This window comes from Genypterus blacodes, unplaced genomic scaffold (assembly GCF_046128005.1).
Source record: "Genypterus blacodes isolate CSIRO-AG114 ecotype Tasmania unplaced genomic scaffold, CSIRO-AGI_Gbla_v1 ptg000301l_1, whole genome shotgun sequence".
Classification (NCBI taxonomy): Eukaryota; Metazoa; Chordata; class Actinopteri; order Ophidiiformes; family Ophidiidae; genus Genypterus; species Genypterus blacodes.
In genome coordinates, this window is record NW_027467092.1 from 13,551 (window position 1) to 30,000 (window position 16,450).

General features: G+C 54.6%; 3 protein-coding genes across 9 annotated transcripts in view; 1 reads left to right on the forward strand and 2 right to left on the reverse strand.

Moving 5' to 3' along the window:
- Nucleotides 1-421: 421 nt before the first annotated feature.
- Nucleotides 422-2,248, reverse strand: gja10b (gap junction protein alpha 10 b). The gene is made up of 2 exons (XM_076137287.1): nucleotides 924-2,248; nucleotides 422-460 (listed from the first exon to the last, which is right to left on the reverse strand). Exons 1-2 carry the CDS (start codon nucleotides 2,193-2,195, stop codon nucleotides 422-424), a joined length of 1,311 nt encoding a protein of 436 aa, XP_075993402.1. The 5' UTR covers nucleotides 2,196-2,248.
- A 753-nt stretch (nucleotides 2,249-3,001) lies between these two features.
- Nucleotides 3,002-11,354, reverse strand: casp8ap2 (caspase 8 associated protein 2). Of its 2 annotated transcripts, none has more exons than XM_076137237.1 (10): nucleotides 10,838-11,354; nucleotides 10,433-10,477; nucleotides 10,008-10,079; nucleotides 9,822-9,925; nucleotides 9,649-9,723; nucleotides 9,455-9,570; nucleotides 7,089-9,364; nucleotides 4,259-6,770; nucleotides 3,993-4,092; nucleotides 3,002-3,893 (listed from the first exon to the last, which is right to left on the reverse strand). In XM_076137237.1, exons 2-10 carry the CDS (start codon nucleotides 10,467-10,469, stop codon nucleotides 3,831-3,833), a joined length of 5,355 nt encoding a protein of 1,784 aa, XP_075993352.1. In that variant the 5' UTR covers nucleotides 10,470-10,477; nucleotides 10,838-11,354; the 3' UTR covers nucleotides 3,002-3,830. The 2 variants fall into 2 exon arrangements, with proteins under 2 accessions (XP_075993352.1, XP_075993353.1); XM_076137238.1 differs by lacking the exon at nucleotides 10,838-11,354 and having other exon boundaries at nucleotides 7,089-7,710; nucleotides 7,747-9,364; nucleotides 10,433-10,634.
- Nucleotides 11,355-11,788: 434 nt separating this feature from the next.
- The window catches only part of mdn1 (midasin AAA ATPase 1), a 38,150-nt gene continuing 33,488 nt past the window's right edge, over nucleotides 11,789-16,450 (forward strand). For 5 of the 6 annotated variants that reach the window (XM_076137233.1, XM_076137236.1, XM_076137231.1 and 2 more), the window contains exons 1-14: nucleotides 11,789-12,062; nucleotides 12,564-12,790; nucleotides 12,879-13,103; nucleotides 13,184-13,291; nucleotides 13,403-13,595; nucleotides 13,666-13,875; nucleotides 13,977-14,108; nucleotides 14,186-14,289; nucleotides 14,419-14,533; nucleotides 14,863-15,023; nucleotides 15,254-15,335; nucleotides 15,534-15,629; nucleotides 16,075-16,187; nucleotides 16,276-16,424. In XM_076137233.1, the coding sequence (XP_075993348.1) occupies nucleotides 11,967-12,062; nucleotides 12,564-12,790; nucleotides 12,879-13,103; nucleotides 13,184-13,291; nucleotides 13,403-13,595; nucleotides 13,666-13,875; nucleotides 13,977-14,108; nucleotides 14,186-14,289; nucleotides 14,419-14,533; nucleotides 14,863-15,023; nucleotides 15,254-15,335; nucleotides 15,534-15,629; nucleotides 16,075-16,187; nucleotides 16,276-16,424 (2,011 nt within the window). In that variant the 5' untranslated portion in view covers nucleotides 11,789-11,966. The remainder of the gene's footprint in view (nucleotides 12,063-12,563; nucleotides 12,791-12,878; nucleotides 13,104-13,183; nucleotides 13,292-13,402; nucleotides 13,596-13,665; nucleotides 13,876-13,976; nucleotides 14,109-14,185; nucleotides 14,290-14,418; nucleotides 14,534-14,862; nucleotides 15,024-15,253; nucleotides 15,336-15,533; nucleotides 15,630-16,074; nucleotides 16,188-16,275; nucleotides 16,425-16,450) is intronic. The other variant, XM_076137232.1, reaches the window with a different exon arrangement.

Genomic DNA, 16,450 nt, shown 5'->3' on the forward strand with positions numbered 1-16,450 from the left:
CACAAGACTTTAAATCACTTTGAGTTCAGACAAACAGGAAGCGGATGCAGATATTCTGTTTGTCTTCTTTGTCTCTGATTGGATCGTTGATGAGCTTATCTTTGATTAGCTGATCATTGATTAGCTGATCGGTTGATTTGTGTGGTTATCAAAGCCACATTTATTTTCTTTACAATCTTCTGTCAAATCTTTTGTTCTCATTTTATGAGCACATTTTGAGCTTTAAGCCAAACAGAGCTGTGCTTCATGTTGTGAACAGCAGGGGGCGCTGTGACGTCACAGGAGGATCACTGAGCAGATAAAGAACCAATCAGCGTTTCTGTCTTGGATCTTGGATCCGAGGACACGTGGTGCTGCAGGTGGAAACGGGGCGTGAATGGAAAATGAGGGGGCGGAGCCTGTGTGTGTCCAAACTATGGTTTCACTTCTTCATGATGGACGACAGCTCCAGAATCATGCTCTGTGAAAGGAACACACGCTGTTACTAAGCAACCGCTGCAGCTGTACTCACGTTTCCTTCACATGTGCTGAGGCATGTCACATGTAGGTCACACACAGGTCACACACACAGGTCACATGTAGGTCACATGTAGGTCACACACACAGGTCACACACAGGTCACACACACAGGTCACATGTTGGTCACACACAGGTCACATGTAGGTCACACACACAGGTCACACACACAGGTCACATGTAGGTCACATGTAGGTCACACACAGGTCACACACACAGGTCACATGTAGGTCACATGTAGGTCACACACAGGTCACACACACAGGTCACATGTAGGTCACACACAGGTCACATGTAGGTCACATGTAGGTCACACACAGGTCACACACAGGTCACATGCTTTGATATTTGAGGCGGACATGTTTATCATAAGGGTTCAGTTTGGATGTGGTGATGTCATTGCTCACCATGGACATCCTCCGCCCGCCGGGGGGCGGGGGGGTTGTGTCTGGACTCTCTGATTGGTTGGGGTTCTGGGCCTCGAGGTCCAGTCCGATCTTTGAAGTGCCGCTGTCGGTGGGGGAGGTCAGCCCCCCCTCAGACATTCCCCGGGACAGGAAGCTGCACTTCCTGGCGGTGGGGAAGTGCTCGCTGTCAGGAGAGTCGCTGGTGTCGTTGAAGTCCTTAAAGGCGCTGACCCGGCTGGGCTTCCTCTGGGCCGCGTGCAGGCTCTCTGCCAGTGACGGCCGAGGCTGCGGCGCTCCCGAGCCGCGGGCGCCGTTGGACTCGGCGCTGCTGCAGGAGTGCTTCCTGTGTTCCCTGAGCCGCCACAGGTTCTTGATGTGGGCGGCCGGGGCCCCGTGGGCGTCGGGCGGACCGGAGCCGCTCCTCTGCGTGAGCTGCACCGTCCTCTGGGGGGACGACTTGGTCAGCACGCAGACCTGCGGCACCACAGAGTTCTTCTTGGACCTGCAGACGCTGACGTCGTCTCCGTATTTGTATCCGTACAGACTGAGCTTGATCTTCTTCACTCCCAGGTGGGAGATCTCCAGCAGGTTGAGGAACAAAGACACTCCGGCGATGACCAGCATGAAAACCATGAAGATGTTTTTCTCTGTGGGTCGCGACACAAAACAGTCGACGCTGTTCGGACACGGGAGGCGGCTGCACTTGTAGAGCGGCGCCATGCCGAGGCCGTACAGAGCGCACTGCCCCACCATGAAGCCCACCTCCACCACAGACCGGGTCAGGATGTGGAACACGTATGTGCGCAGCAGGGAGCCTCTGAGCGGAGCCTTCCTCACCCTCCTCTGCTCGTCCAGCTTCCTGAGCTCCCGCTCGATCCTCTTGTGGTCGTCCTGGTCCTGGACCGGGTGCGTCCCCTCCAGCTCGGCCTTCAGACCGGCCTTCTTGCGGCGCCTCTCCTTCTCCAGCATCCTGAGGCGGTACAGGGCGTGTCCCATGTAGACCAGAGAGGGAGAGGACACGAAGATGATCTGCAGGACCCAGTACCTGATGAGCGAGATGGGGAAGGCCTGGTCGTAGCAGACGGTCCTGCAGCCCGGCTGCTCCGTGTTACAAACAAACTCGCTCTGCTCGTCGTCCCACACGTCCTCCGCCGCCACGCCCAGCACCAGCATCCGGAAGATGAAGAGGATGGTGAGCCAGATCTTCCCCACGATGGTGGAGTGAATGTGCACCTCCTCTAAAACGCCGCCTAACAGGTTCCAGTCGCCCATCCTCTGTCACATCCTAATTCTGCTGCCGGATGAGAGAAACTCTTCTTCTAAAGGTTGTTAGCTTCAGACACAAACATGTCAGCCTTCTTCCTCTACAGTCTTTGCTCTTCCTGCTTCATCTTCAAGCTCTAAAGGGGGTTGCGTCTCTTCTCCGTGCGTTCGGCGGCTCTGTGCCGAGGGAAAGTAGGACTCTGTACTCTGAAGCATCGACCCACCACATGACCTCGACCCCCCGCCGTGCCTGCAAACACGTCGATACTCAGCCGGCTGAGCCTGAAGTGAGCTGACGTCCGGCTGCATCACAGGAAGTCACAGACGTACCAGTGTGAGACGCTCTGACCCCAACATCTGGACTCTCACGCTGCATCTGTCAGGACCAGTCTTCTTCTCCGTCTCTGGTTGCATGTTGCCACGGCGACACCCAGCTGAAGCGTGTCACAGCAGCGGCAGCAGCAGCAGCGTGTGGGGTTGCTGGTTTGACGCCCGAGGCTCCGACCTGTTTGCTCACTGACCCACTTTAATCTGTGTCATGATGCCTGTGAGGCTCTGATCCTCACTGGTGTTTGATTCATGAAGACTCAGCTGATCACATATCATCTGATCATTTATGATGATGTCATCCACTGTAGATCTTCAGCAGCTCCATCCAGAGAAACTCACAGTATTGATTATTGATTAACATTCTCATAAAGAGATCATTACCTGTGTGTGTGTGTGTGTGTGTGTGTGTGTGTGTGTGTGTGTGTGTGTGTGTGTGTGTGTGTGTGTGTGTGTGTTAGTAACACATGAAAATACAACAGCATGAATAAATAAAACTTTAATTCCAGAAAATAATTCTGTACATTGCATGTTTCTAAAGACAGAGAGATGAAGGTGAACCATCGTCTTCATCATCGTTAAACAAAACAGCAGCTTCACACGTTTACTTTGACCACGCGTGTAAATGTTTGTCATTGAGGCGTTTAGGTCAAAATGAAAAGAAAAAGGTTGATAAAGGAACAATAACCTGGGTTAGGGTTAACCCTAACAATGACCTCGTGACCTGTCTCACCCTCATGTCACAAAGTCTGATGTCCATGATGTCACGACCTCACATCACCGCCTGCTCACTGAGGGGAAACACTCAAATAAATCCATCTACAGTCAGCAAGTTAATAAGGTCAGCTAAGGTCAGGCTAAGGTGTTCAGGTCAGGCTAAGGTCAGGTCAGGCTAAGGTGTTCAGGCTAAGGTCAGGTCAGGCTAAGGTGTTCAGGTCAGGCTAAGGTGTTGAATCACAGTTGAAGTCATTTTAAAGTGAACTCGTCTGGTTGAAGCAGAAACTAAGTTGTCAGTTTCACAGATGGCGTTTCCTGTTTCCCGTTTGTTCAGACTCGTCCACCAGCTGATGTCACGCCGCTCTGTAGTCGCTCACGTTCCTCCATCTGCAGCAGCAACTTTCTGTTCATAGGTGAGCTGGAGGTGGAGCATGAAGGTGTTGATGAAGCCTGAACGCACAACGCTGTCGCACAAAACCACTGATGACAGCTTCAGTGGGGGGACGCAGAGGGACCCTGTGTGTGTATGGGGCCTCAGGTCCAGCGCCCTCTGGTGGCCTCAAGTCGCCCTGCAGCCGGAAACAAACCGCGCTCAGACGCTCAGACGTCCATCTTCTCCTTCTTCTTGAAGAGCTTCATGAGCTGGTAGAACCTCTCTGCAATCTGAAACACACACATCTCACTTAGAGGACAGAAGGGGGACGAGGACAGACGGAGGACGAGGACAGGCGGGGGGCGAGGACAGACGGAGGACGGACTCACCTGTGCTGAGGGCTTCTGGAGCCGCTCAGATAAGGAGGAGAAGGTTTCCCGTGAGGCTCCTTTGGTCTTCAGCTCCAGCAGGATGGACCGATCTTCATCCCTGCAGACACAAAGCAGCAGGGGTGTTAGAGAGAGAGTGTGTGTGTGTGTGTGTGTGTGTGTGTGTGTGTGTGTGTGTGTGTGTGTGTGTGTGTGTGTGTGTGTGTGTGTGTGTGTGTGTGTGTGTGTGTGTGTGTGTGTGTGTGTGTGTGTGTGTGTGTACTGACCTGGTCCACGCCATCACCACGGCGCCCTTCTTCCTCACCACGTTCTTGGCGGACAGACTGCTGGGCGACTCTGGCGTGGCGGCCTCTGGCGAGGCGGACTCGGGGGTGGGCGAGGACTTAGCTTCGTCTCTGGTCTTTTTCTTCTTCTTGGAGCTCTTCTGTTCCTCCGGCTCTTTCCTGCGTCTCTTGGCTTTTGAATCTTCTTGGTGCTTCTTGCGTTTTCGTTCTCGCCGGTTGTCGGAGCCGCTTCGCTCTTCGGCGATATGAAGACTGGGCTCTGACCCGGACACCTCCGTTTCCTCCCTGGGGTCTGGACCTTCAGCCAGGCTCTGAGGAGGCGGAGCTGATGGACCCGCCGCCTTCTGGGGCCGAGGACCTGAGGTGGGCGTGGCCGGTCTGTGCTGCAGCTCGTCTGGTTCCACGTCTTCATCCGTGCGGCGCTGCGTGTTGCGCGCGCTGGCGTCTGAGGAGGCGGAGTTAGACGGACAGGTCCTGTTTGTCTTTTGTCGTGCGGACGAGTCTCGTTCTTTTGCTGATGTTCGATTTGAGCGAACATCTGTTCTGCTGACTGCCTGTTGGCTCCTCAGCTGATCAGAGGTCTGGTCTGGGGGCGTGGCCATGGAAGGAGCGCCTCCTGTCGCCATCTGGCCAGATGAAGAGATGTTTCCTCTGTGCCGCTGACCTTCCTGTAGCGTTTGGCTGAAGGTCGCAGCAGGCGGCGAGCCGTCTGATCCGGCGGTCGCCTGACGGATCTTCACGATGAAGTGATCGTTGGACCGCTCCATCACCACCGCCTGCATGGGGAGGTCCGGCTTGAAGTGGAACGACGTGACGGCGTCCTGCGAGGCGGCGCCGCTGCTAGAGCCGCAGCTGGAGTTGTCTGTATCCAGAGCGAGGTGAAGGTGCTGCTCTGTGGCGTCCTCCCCGTCCAGCAGAGCGTCCTCGCTGATGTGAGCGCTGATCACGCTCTCCGGCGTGGACGTGACGCTGGCGGCGGGCTGCTGCAGGAAGCTGAGGTGGCTGTCGGACTTGAGGGGGGACGGGATGGTGAGGGACACGGCCAGATCTTCTGCTAAGATGGAGTAGGTCCTCTGAGCGGCCTGCAGCATCGCTCTGCTCTCCAGCGGCACCTCTAGCAGACAGCTCTCATCGAACAGAGCGGGGGTCAGAGCCGCTCTGGGCCTCCTGAGGGGAGAGAGGCTGGACCAGGAGCTCAGGAGCTTGGAGGGAGTCTGGAACTTAGTGGGAGTCAGAAGTTTAGAAGGAGAAAGAAACTTGGTTGGAGAAAGAAGCTTGGAGGGAGAATCAAACTTGGTGGGCGTGGCCAAGCTGATGAGGCTCTCTCCGTCCTTCCTCGGCGTGCTGAGCGACCAGCTGGTTTCCCCGGCGACCCCGCTGGACTCCAGCAGGTCGGATCCCTGCAGGAGACACTTGAAGATCTCTCCCATGTGTTTGTCTCTCACCAGGTTAAAGGTCAAACTGGAGGTCTGCTGCTCGGTCAGGATCTCAAAGTCCGACTTGTCCAGCAGAGACGCCGTCGCGCTTCTCTCGGGGGTCGCCGGGACGACGATCCTGGGGGGAGGGGCTTCACCGTCCCGCTCTTGTCCGGCGCCGCTCATCCTGATGTCTTTGCCTCTGATCCCGAGCCCCGTCTGTGCCGGGGGAGCCTTCTGTTGGCACTGTGGCTTTCTGGGTAACTTCTGGGCGTCGGCCGGCCTCTTAAGCTCCGCCTGCGCCGCCGCTGGTCTGCAAAGCTCCTTCAAGGCTTTCTGGACATCCAACAACATGTAGTCCACCTGAACATCTACAAAGTCCCACAGCTTCTGCTTGAGGTCCACGGCCTGCTGCTCAAAGATCCTCTTCACGATGCCGTTGTTGGACACTTTGCTGAAGACCGACTCCACCAGAACTTTCAGCCTGGACCTCAGGTCTGCCGCCCGCCCGCTGATCTCACCAAACTGAGCTCCGTCCACAAACTCCAGGAAAGACTTCTGGAAGTTGTCCATCATTCCGTAGAAGCTCTTCCTGGGGAACGTCTTGTGAAGCTTCATGTACTTCTTCCTGATCTCAGATCGAACCATCCTGAAGGTCTCCATGACTTCTTCTATGGTGGAGAAGGAAGCTTTGGTGGCTGCGGGACAGACGGTCTTAAAGCGACTCTTGTTGGAGGGACTCGGGGACGAAGCTCCCGTGGAGTCGCTCAGGTCAGACTCGGGTTTCTTCCTGGTGGCCCTGGAGGAGGCGTTGGGACTCGGCTGGCTCCTGGCCGCTCGAGCCAACTTGGGCTTCTTGGTGGAAGGAAGCGAAGGAGAAGCTGCGGCCGCCTCGTCGCTCTCGCTCAGTATCTCTCCCTCCTCCAGGTCTGCGTCGGCGAGGCTGGACAGAAGCTCAGCCGCTCTGTCCTGATGCTCGGACGCTCTGTCCTGCAGCTTGGATGGAGATCCTGGAGATTTATTCTCTTTGTTCACGTCCAACTTCACAGAATCATCTTCAGCTGCTGAACCACAGAAATCTGAGGGAAGAAGAAAACAAATATGAGGCTAACGTGCTAACGTGCTAATGTAACAGAAGAGGACATATGTTGTTACTATGGTAACGAGTTACTGCTCATCTTCATCACTCTTCTTCAGACTACTGACTCAAACTAAAGTTCATGTTTCTTCTTCAGCTCCATAGAGCATCACAACAGCGTCTCCTAGCAACCATCTGCTCCCGTAACGTGACAGGAAATCAAAACGTCTTCATTCTTAATCGTTTTTTATAACTTTTCAAAACATTTTCCAAACTCCGGAGCAGGAGCTTAGAGTGACCTTTGACCCTCTGCCCTCACCTCTCCTCAGGCTCTTCACGTGTGGCGGCTTGGCGTGTGAGAGCAGCAGGTCCCTCCTGCAGAGGCGTGCGGGGCTCCTCAGGGGGCTGATGGCGTCTGGGATGCTCCTCAGGCTGCTCAGCGTCTTCATCATGGAGTCTTCGTCATGCAGCAGCAACGAGCTGGACGGCTCGCCGCTCCTCTGCTCGCCGCTTCGCTGCTCTCTGCACGCTCGGCGCTTCGCGGGGCTGAACGTCTTCTTGGGCGTGGCGGCAAACCCGGCCGGCGGCTTGGTCTCCTCCGTGGTGCTGCTGACCTTGGAGGCGTCGCTGCAGGCGGTCTGGGGGTCCGGGTCTCCGTCGGCCCGCGTGAGAACGTAGATGGCGTCGCGCAGACTCAGGCCCTCCTGAGGGAAGCAGTCGGGGCTGATGGTGCTGGACACCGTGGCGCTGGCATCTGCGTCCCCGGGGCCCAGAGGCTCTGGGAGGCTCTGGTGTTTGGAGGTGCAGCGGTCAGAAGGTTGAGGTTCAGACGGACGGAGCTGCTCGCTCTCTTTTGCAGGAGGTCCCTCTATATCCAGAGCTGCTGCATCTCCTGCTGGGCTCCTCTGGGCTGCTCTCTCCTGCACACACTGGTCCAGGACCTCAGTGGAGACCTCAGTCCCACACTGGTCCAGGACCTCAGTGGAGACCTCAGTCCCACACAGGGCTTCGTCTGGAGACGTTTTGTCTTCAGGCTGGGCGTGGCTCCTCTGCCTGTCCGTCACATGGTTGGGGTTCTCCTGCGTGTGGCCGCCGGAGGAGGACTTTGTTTGCTCTGTGCTCCTGCTCGTCTCCTTCTCCTTTGGTGGTTGTGGCGTGACCTTCTCAGTGGACTCTGAGGTGGCCTGGACACGTTGCTCCTCAGCCTCACTCTGGGGTTTGTGGTCTTCAGCTTTCTCGCCATCCTTCCTCTCCTTCGTCTCTTCAGAGCTCTGATCATCTGCTGAGGGCTTCACGTCTTCATCGCAGCCGTCCTGCAGCTCACTGCTGTTGACTTCATCGATGACGCACATATCTTCAACATCAGGCAGAGAGCCTTCATCCTCTGACCCTCTGGCTGCTGTGAGGTCTTCAGCAGGGACCACAGCCTTCTTCACCGGTGAGAGTGTGAGGTTCAGTGTCTCCATGAAGCACAGTTTCCTGTTTGGACTGTTTTCCTCCACAGAGCTTTTCTCCGTAGCTTCAGAAGATGTGGTCGAGGCCACAGTGGTTCCTTCTCCTTCCTTCTTGCCTTGGTCCAACTCTTTGGAGGTCTGTTTGTCACCTTCTCTCCAGCGTTTGTCCCTCCTGCCAGGCTCGTCCTCGCTGCGTCTCTCCTCTTTCCTCTTGTCCAGCAGCTTCTCCTTGGAGGACGGAGCTCTGTGTTCCTTGGAGCTGCTCTCCTTCTGCTCTCTAAGGTGTTTGGGTCGAGTGTTTTGGTCTTCAGCTTTGGGTTTCTTCTCGTCTCTACTGTGAGCCGACGTTCTCCGCTCCGGCCGGTCCGAAGAGGACGGTCTGTCTCTCCTCCGCTCTCGGCTCCGCCCCTTGTTGTCCGGCGCCGGGCTCCTGAGCCTCTCTGAGTGTGGCGGCTCCTCGCTGGCATGGTGTCGGCTTTTGCCCGACCTGGACTCGTACCTTCTCCTCGTGTCTTTGTGAGACGCGTGACTGTCCTTGTGTCTCCTGTCTGAAGGATCTGACGGCTTCTGACCTTGATGTCTCTCGTTTCTGTGCTTGGACTCTTTGTGTTTGTCCGTCTCTCCGTGTCGGGACGATGAGCTGCTGTTGGCGAGGGGGGAAGAGGAAGCGAGCAGAGTTCTGGTCTCCATGGAGGAGGAGCCCCCCAGCTGAGCGGGGGCCTGGCGTGGTTCTTCTCTGGAGGCTTGGGGGGGCTTCCGTGGAGGATGGTCCACCTTGTGCCGTCTCTCTGAAGGATCTGATGGCTTGTTGTGTTTGGATGAAGAGCTGCTGCTTCCTGTGATGCTCTCAGACTCCTCTTCTCCGTGTGAGGAACACTTTGGAGGCTTGACTGAGGAAGATGAAGGGTTTGAGGTTCTCGTCTCTGTGCTGGGTTGACCGAGGCCTCCGGGTCGTTCTTCTCTGGGGGGCGGGGGGGGCTTCCTCGGTGGTGAAGGCGGCAGAGGAGGAAGAGCAGAGGGAGGAGGAGGACAAGGAGCAGGAGGAGCAGGAGGAGGCAGACTGGTGGAGCTGCGTGTGAAGGACTTTGCAGTCCAGCTTCCGTTCATGTGTGCAGAGGGATGATGGCGACCTTTCCCCGACCTGAGAGCACAAAATAATATAAACAATCAATCAACATTAAAGCTGACTTCCTGTCCCCACATGAGAAGGAGGCGATGTAAAGACTCTCACCACTGGTTTAATCTCTGAATCTCTTCATCTTTCCGTGTGACTTCCTGTCTGGCCGTCCTCAGCAGGGCAGAGATGTTCTTCTTCAGGCGAAAGTTCTCCGTGTTTAATCCCGTGTTCTGGAACACAAACGCAGCAAACCTGTCAGCTGCGTTCAAACATCAGAGTGGTTTTAAACTTCATCCTGAGGAGCAAACCTGAGTCTCCATCAGCTGCAGCCTCCTGTGCAGCTCCTGGATCTGGATCTGAGCTGCTTGGTATCTGGACTTCAGCTGCAGAGAAACAAGAAGAACCGGCCGGTGAGCGTTCATCAGAACATCAGCGTGGTGGACAGATGAAGGAGTCTGAGCTCCTGGTGTTCTGCTCCCACCTCGTTGTAGGACGACTCTCTGCTCTGCTGCTCCTCCTGGACCAGCTCCTCGTACAGGTCCATGGACTCCCTCAGCCGAGGGGACGCACGGCAACGCGACTTCTCTGTCACACACACACACACACACAGGTCAGCCATGATGTTCACCAGGAGGCACAGGGCCAGGAGTGTAAACAGCAGAGTCACCTGGAGTGGAGCTCAGCCCGTCCAGGCCCGCGTAGATGTCCACAGAACCCTCATCTTCATCAGGGACCAACACTAAGGACACAAAACCAAGATGATGATGATCTGTCAGCATCACTGAGCACAGAACAACAAAAAACATTTATTACCATCAATCAATCAATCAATCAAACTATCCATCTTTGTAAATCTGTCTTTTCCTCTCCACCACCTTCAGATATGAGACTTTAGTTCTTCCGGGTCAGAAGTTTGGATCTGAACCTCTGCAGTCAAATCACTTTAACTGTTTCCTTCAGGAGCAGAAACAGAGTCACTGTAGACCGGATCGGAGCCCCTCAGAGCTCTGGAGCGGACCGGAGCCACAGGAACCAGAACCAAATGATTCCCATGGCAGCTGAAGAAGAACGATGTGGTGCGTTTGTACTTACGAGCATGAGCATGGCTGCTGTCCATCATGGTCTCCATGGTGACGTCTGCAACAACACAGACTGACCATCAGACTCTGAACATCACAACACGTTAGGACCTTTGACCTCAGGACTCCATGAGTCATCCAGGTGAGGTTCAGAATATTCAGTTTCAAAGGTATGTGTGTGTGTGTCTCGTTTGAGCTCCATTCATCATATGAAGGTGCTGAACAAATAAAGAATGAAGAAAACAAAGAACGTATCAGTCCAATAACAAAGAAGTAAAGAACCAGGAAATGTTACGTTTAAGTTCCTTTAGTTCTCCATCTGTGTGTACGGCAGCTTCATATATATATATATATATATATATACACACATATATCCATATATACAGTATATAGATGTAATAAAGCGCTTTAGGCTCACATGTTTGTTCACTAACGCGACGTATTTCTTCTTGTGCTGCAGCTCGGGGCTGATTAGCACTAAGCTATGGTTAGCTAACGTTAGTCAGCTCAGATAAAGTTTACCTGTTAGAAACAAACAAATGTAACGTAGAAGAAGAAACAGTTGGCTGTTTGTCTTTAGCCTGTTAGCCCCGTGTTGTTGTAGTTAGTAACACTTTAAACGGACGTCTTTCTTACTTTCTTCTGTGCTTTTGTCCGCCGCTGGGTCTCTGTTGTTTACAGCCGGAAAGTCGCGCCAAGAACTTCACGACACCGGAAGTCCAGATATTTTCCCGCGGTCCCTCACCGCTGTCTGTTCTTTACTTTTCGCACTAAAACTCTTTAACGCGCGTTTGAAGCCGTGATCGCGCCGCTCCGCCCGAAACTCCGTGCGTCCTCCACGCGTCACGTCACCGGAGAGCGAAGCGACACGACGGGAATCAAGGAAAACAAACAGACTGCACCTCCGTCCGCCTGCAGCTGCTCTGTCGGGGCTGACGCTGGGCTGGACTAGTCGCTATCCTCCGACGTCATTACGCTGCGACTTCTGGGCTGCTGCATTCGGGGAGCGTTGGAATTACGAAACTTCTTATCAAAACGTTATTATAAACATATTCATTAGAATGGCAAATAACTACAAATATTAATACACATTAATTGCGTATTTAACGTGAAGTTTTGTATGAATAGCCTTTACAAACACCGTTCAATAATAGCATAACTCTGAAAATGGAAGCAAACAAATAAAGATACAGCTGTCAGCTGTTATTTCAAGCAGAGATAAATCCACGTTGAGACGTTAATGTGGGACAAACACTCGAAAACTTGCACTTAACAGGATATTTCCCCCTCAGTGATACATAATGGCCCGTGGTTAAAAAACACCTTCCCATGAGCACCTGAACGCGTCAGTGACCCGGAAGCACTGGTGTCTCGCTCACATGTGGACAGGATTTTAACGCTCTGACGGTAACGTGCTTGTGTGTTGTGATCGAACCTCAGGCGGAGAAACATGTGAGCAAGCAAACGGGGAATTTATTGATCCGCACAGTTTATTAAAGAGTTTGTTTGTGATCTTCTGTCGCATTGATCGATCGATCGATGATAGGATGGAGACTTTAGAGCTGAGCCTGTCTGCGCTGAGCACCATCAGCAGGCACATTGATAAGAGTCACAGCGAGCTCAGCCTCTTCCTCTCCAAGCAGGTGAGCTCCTCCACTGACACTGCGATCAGCTCATCGTTGGTTTGGGATCGCGTGCTGCGTTCACGTTCCTCTGAGAACATACAACGTGTGTGTGTGTGTGTGTGTGTGTGTGTGTGTGTGTGTGTGTCAGTAAGTGTACTGCAATGTTGTGTTGGCCCCAAAGTGTAGGCCAGAGCGTGAGGCCCCTGTGTGTGTGTGTGTGTGTGTGTGTGTGTGTGTGTGTGTGTGTGTGTGAGGCCCCTCCATGTGTGACCCCCCCCCCCCACCCTCATTAAGAGTTGTTCCTCTTAACCAAATCAAATTCCAAACAGTGAAATGTGATTGAGAGTTCAGAGCCAGAGATTAAGGAGAAGAAGTGATGAAGTGATGAAGTGAGGTCTCTGTGCTTCATCTCCTCTTTAACATAACAGACAGGAAGAGGTTAATGATGTTTACATCTATCTTCTATGAGGGGTGGTGCTGCTCTGGATGCTCTGATGCCTGTGTGTGTGTTGTGCTCAGATATGGAGCCAGCAGGACCGGCAGAGGATCCTGGAGAGTCTGGCCCAGCTGCTGCTGGAGAAGGACGCCACCCTGCTGATCGCTCGCCACATGAGGCCTCTGGTCCTCGACCTCCTGGAGCGCAATGCAGAGCGTGTGAAAGCGGGCGGGAGGATCAACCACGACCTCCACGAGCGTCTGTGTGTGGCGCTCAGCAAGCTGCTGGGCGTCAGTCCAGATGTGCCGGCGTAAGTGCCGCCCCCCCCCCCCCACACCCCCACCTGACTGTTTACAGCTGATCAACCTGACCTTAACTCCTCCCCCCCCCACATGCAGGTTTGCAGCGAGATACTTCAGCGACGCCCCCCCGGTGTTTCAGAGGCTCTTCTTCACCAGTGAGGAGTCTTCGTCGGTTCAGTACGGCCCCCGCAGGATGAAGCTGCGGGACCTCATGGGCGCCACGCTTCGCTTCCTCCAGAGCGACGGTGCCAAGTTTCGGGTGCTCTGGGACTGGAGCGCCTGCGTGTCCCAGCTGCTCACCAGTGACGTCATGGTGCGAGGGTAGGTACCCACTTCCTGTTTACACGTTTCACAACCTGTCACCATGTGGCCCGTCTGACTGGCGTGTTGTGGCGGCGCAGGTACACGGCTCACTGCCTGGCTCTGGTGTCTCGTATGACCGACAACCAGAAGAGCATCTTCCTGAGGAAGGTGCTGACCGCTGATGAGATCCTGCACATGAAGATCAAGTAGGAACATCTGACATCGTCACACAGATACATGACAAACCTTAACTGTGTGTGTGTGGTTCTGGTTCTGGTTCTGGTGCTTCAGGTTGTGACTTGTTCTTTCTGTTTCAGAGCTTTAGAGGAAACCCAGCAGCTGGAGGTGGAGAAAGCTCTGGTCTTAGCCAATCAGGGCTCTGTGATGTGGCGTCAGGAGAAGGTCAATAAGTTCACGCGGGGTCAGGTGGTCTCTGAGGACCTGTCCCTGAACGTGGTGTCGGTCTGCGGCGTGGTTCTTCCCCGCGTGGCTCCTCGACAGACGGAGCAGGTAGGTGAAGGCCTCAGATCCTCTGAGCTGATGTTTGAGGCTCAGCCGTGACGTCGCTCTGTCTTCGTAGGTGAACCAGAAGGATCTGGTCCTTGTGGACTCGACCTGCCGTAACCTGAGAAGACTGGCGCTGGCCGTGGCTTCCCAGAAGGCCGTGCTGCTGGAGGGGCCCATAGGCTGCGGTAAGACGGCCCTGGTGGAGTTCATGGCCTCTGTGACCGGACACACCAAAGCCTCAGAGCTGCTCAAGGTCCAGCTGGGAGATCAGACGGACAGTAAGGTGAGGGAAGGCTCCAAGGTTCACGCGGAGCGGCGGTCCATAGGGACCCGTGCGGCCTCGGAGGAGGTAGTGAGCTCACCGTAGCTGCGTTTGTCCCTCAGATGCTGCTGGGGATGTACCGATGCACCGACATCCCGGGGAAGTTTGTGTGGCAGCCCGGCTCGCTGACCCAGGCCGTGTCCAGAGGCCAGTGGATCCTGCTGGAGGACATAGACCACGCCCCCCTGGATGTGGTGAGCCTCAATCTGTGTCCGTGGCTCTATGAAGCAGAGCGGCGCCGGGTGCTGACCTGTGTCTTGTTCTCCTCCAGATCTCCGTTCTTCTGCCTCTGATGGAGAACAAGAAGCTTCTGATCCCGGGCAGAGAGGATTGTGTCGACGTCGCTCCAGGCTTCCAGTTCTTCGCCACCAGAAGGTGAGAATGATGGTCGCTCTGTCCTCAGCTGCTCTGTCCTCTCACTCTGACTCTGTGTCACCGTGGAAACCCAGTGTGTTGCTGTGGAGGCGGTTGATCATGTGTCCTGTGGTGTTTGTTGCGTTGCAGGATGCAGTGCAGCGGAGGAAGCTGGCACCGCCCACACAGCTCCCACGCCACGCTGCTGGACAAGTACTGGACCAAGCTGCAGATGAGCAACATGAACCGGGACGACCTGAAGAAGGTGAAAGGTCACATGACACATCAAGATGTTTGTGAATGAGGACCCGAGTGAAGACTAAATACTGTTTTATACTTTTATATTTTCTGCCATTGTTTCAAGCTCACACACACACACACACACACACACACACACACACACACACACACACACACACACACACACACACACACACACACAGCACCACAGCCACCATCCAGAACGTCATTGCAACAAACCTAGTTACCATCTACACCCGTGCACCCACTCCAAATGCCATAGCCGTGTTGGCGTGTTTGTGTTGACATGTTGGCGTGTTTGTGTTGACGTGTTGGCGTGTTGTCCGTGTGCAGGTCCTGGTCAGCAGATATCCCAAGCTGACCGTGGTGGCCGACCGTCTGCTGGACATCTACTGTCAGCTGACAGGAGACAGACACCAGGACACCAGAGACCTGCAGGGACACGAGGACGCCCTGGACAAGGGCCCACTGGAGGGCCGGGCACTGTCACTCAGGTGGAACACACACACACACACACACACACACAGGTGATGCATGAAGTCAGACCCTCTGCTGCTTTATTGATCAGTGGTCAGTAGCTGATTGATCAGCTGTGCTCTCAGTGACAGAGCTGGACCTCCTGAGTGGAGGTTCAGGTTCAGGCTCCTTCACTCTGCAGCAGCAGCAGCTCCTCCTGCCAGTCATCACCTCACATAATACATGTCTGACCCTGCTGTCTCCTCAGGGACCTGCTGAAGTGGTGCGAGCGGATCAGCGTCTCCTTTGACAGCGCCTCCTCTGCCACAGCGCAGCACGTCTTTCAAGAGGTCAGTACGGTCGCCACGACAACAGGGCCACACGCACAGCTGGAGCTCAGACGTGTGATAGGTGTTCATCTCAGCCTGAGTGAAGGAGCTTACAGTGTTAGACAGTGTGGAGTCAGTGTGTGTGTGTGTGTGTGTGTGTGTGACGGTGTGTGTGTGTGTGTGTGTGACGGTGTGTGTGTGTGCTCTTTCCTCCTCCAGGCTCTCGACTGCTTCACATCCATGCTCTCTTCTCCTGAAAGTCGCCTACGAATGGCTGAGATCATCGGAAGCAAACTGAACATCTCCAAAGAGAAGGTAGGACTTCATGTTCCACCACATCAGGACACACACACACACACACACACACACACACACACACACACACACACACACACACACACACACACACACACACACACACACACACACACACACACACACACACGCATTCACATACACACACACACACACACGCATATATACACACCCACACACACCCACACACCCACACACACACACACATATACACACGCATATACACACACACACACACACGCATACACACACGCATACACACACACACACACACACATATATACACACACACACACACACACACACACACACACACACACACACACACACACATATACACACGCATATACACACACACACACACACACGTACAGGGATTATGTCATTTCCTTTCTCATGATTGACAGCTGTGATGTCACACTGTGCTCCTGTCAATCACCTGCAGGCGCTGCACTTCTGTCAGATGTACCAGCCGGCCGTCTCTCTGAGCGAGCTGGAGGTCTCAGTGGGCCGAGCCACGCTGGAGCGCAGGCAGAGCCACGTGGTGCAGCTGAGTGTGTAAGGGGACACACACACCCACACACACACACACAGAGGTCTGTCAGTCTCCTGTTGTCATGGTGACCCTGTGGCTCCTCTGTCTCAGGGAGAACCAGACGTTTGCTGCCACTCGTCCGTCTGCTGTGCTGCTGGAGCAGCTGGCTGTGTGTGTGGCTAAGGGCGAGCCCGTCCTGCTGGTGGGAGAGACGGGGACGGGGAAGACGTCCACGGTCCAACACCTGGCCGGAGTCACAGGTGAGCAACGGGTTTGTGTGAGGAAG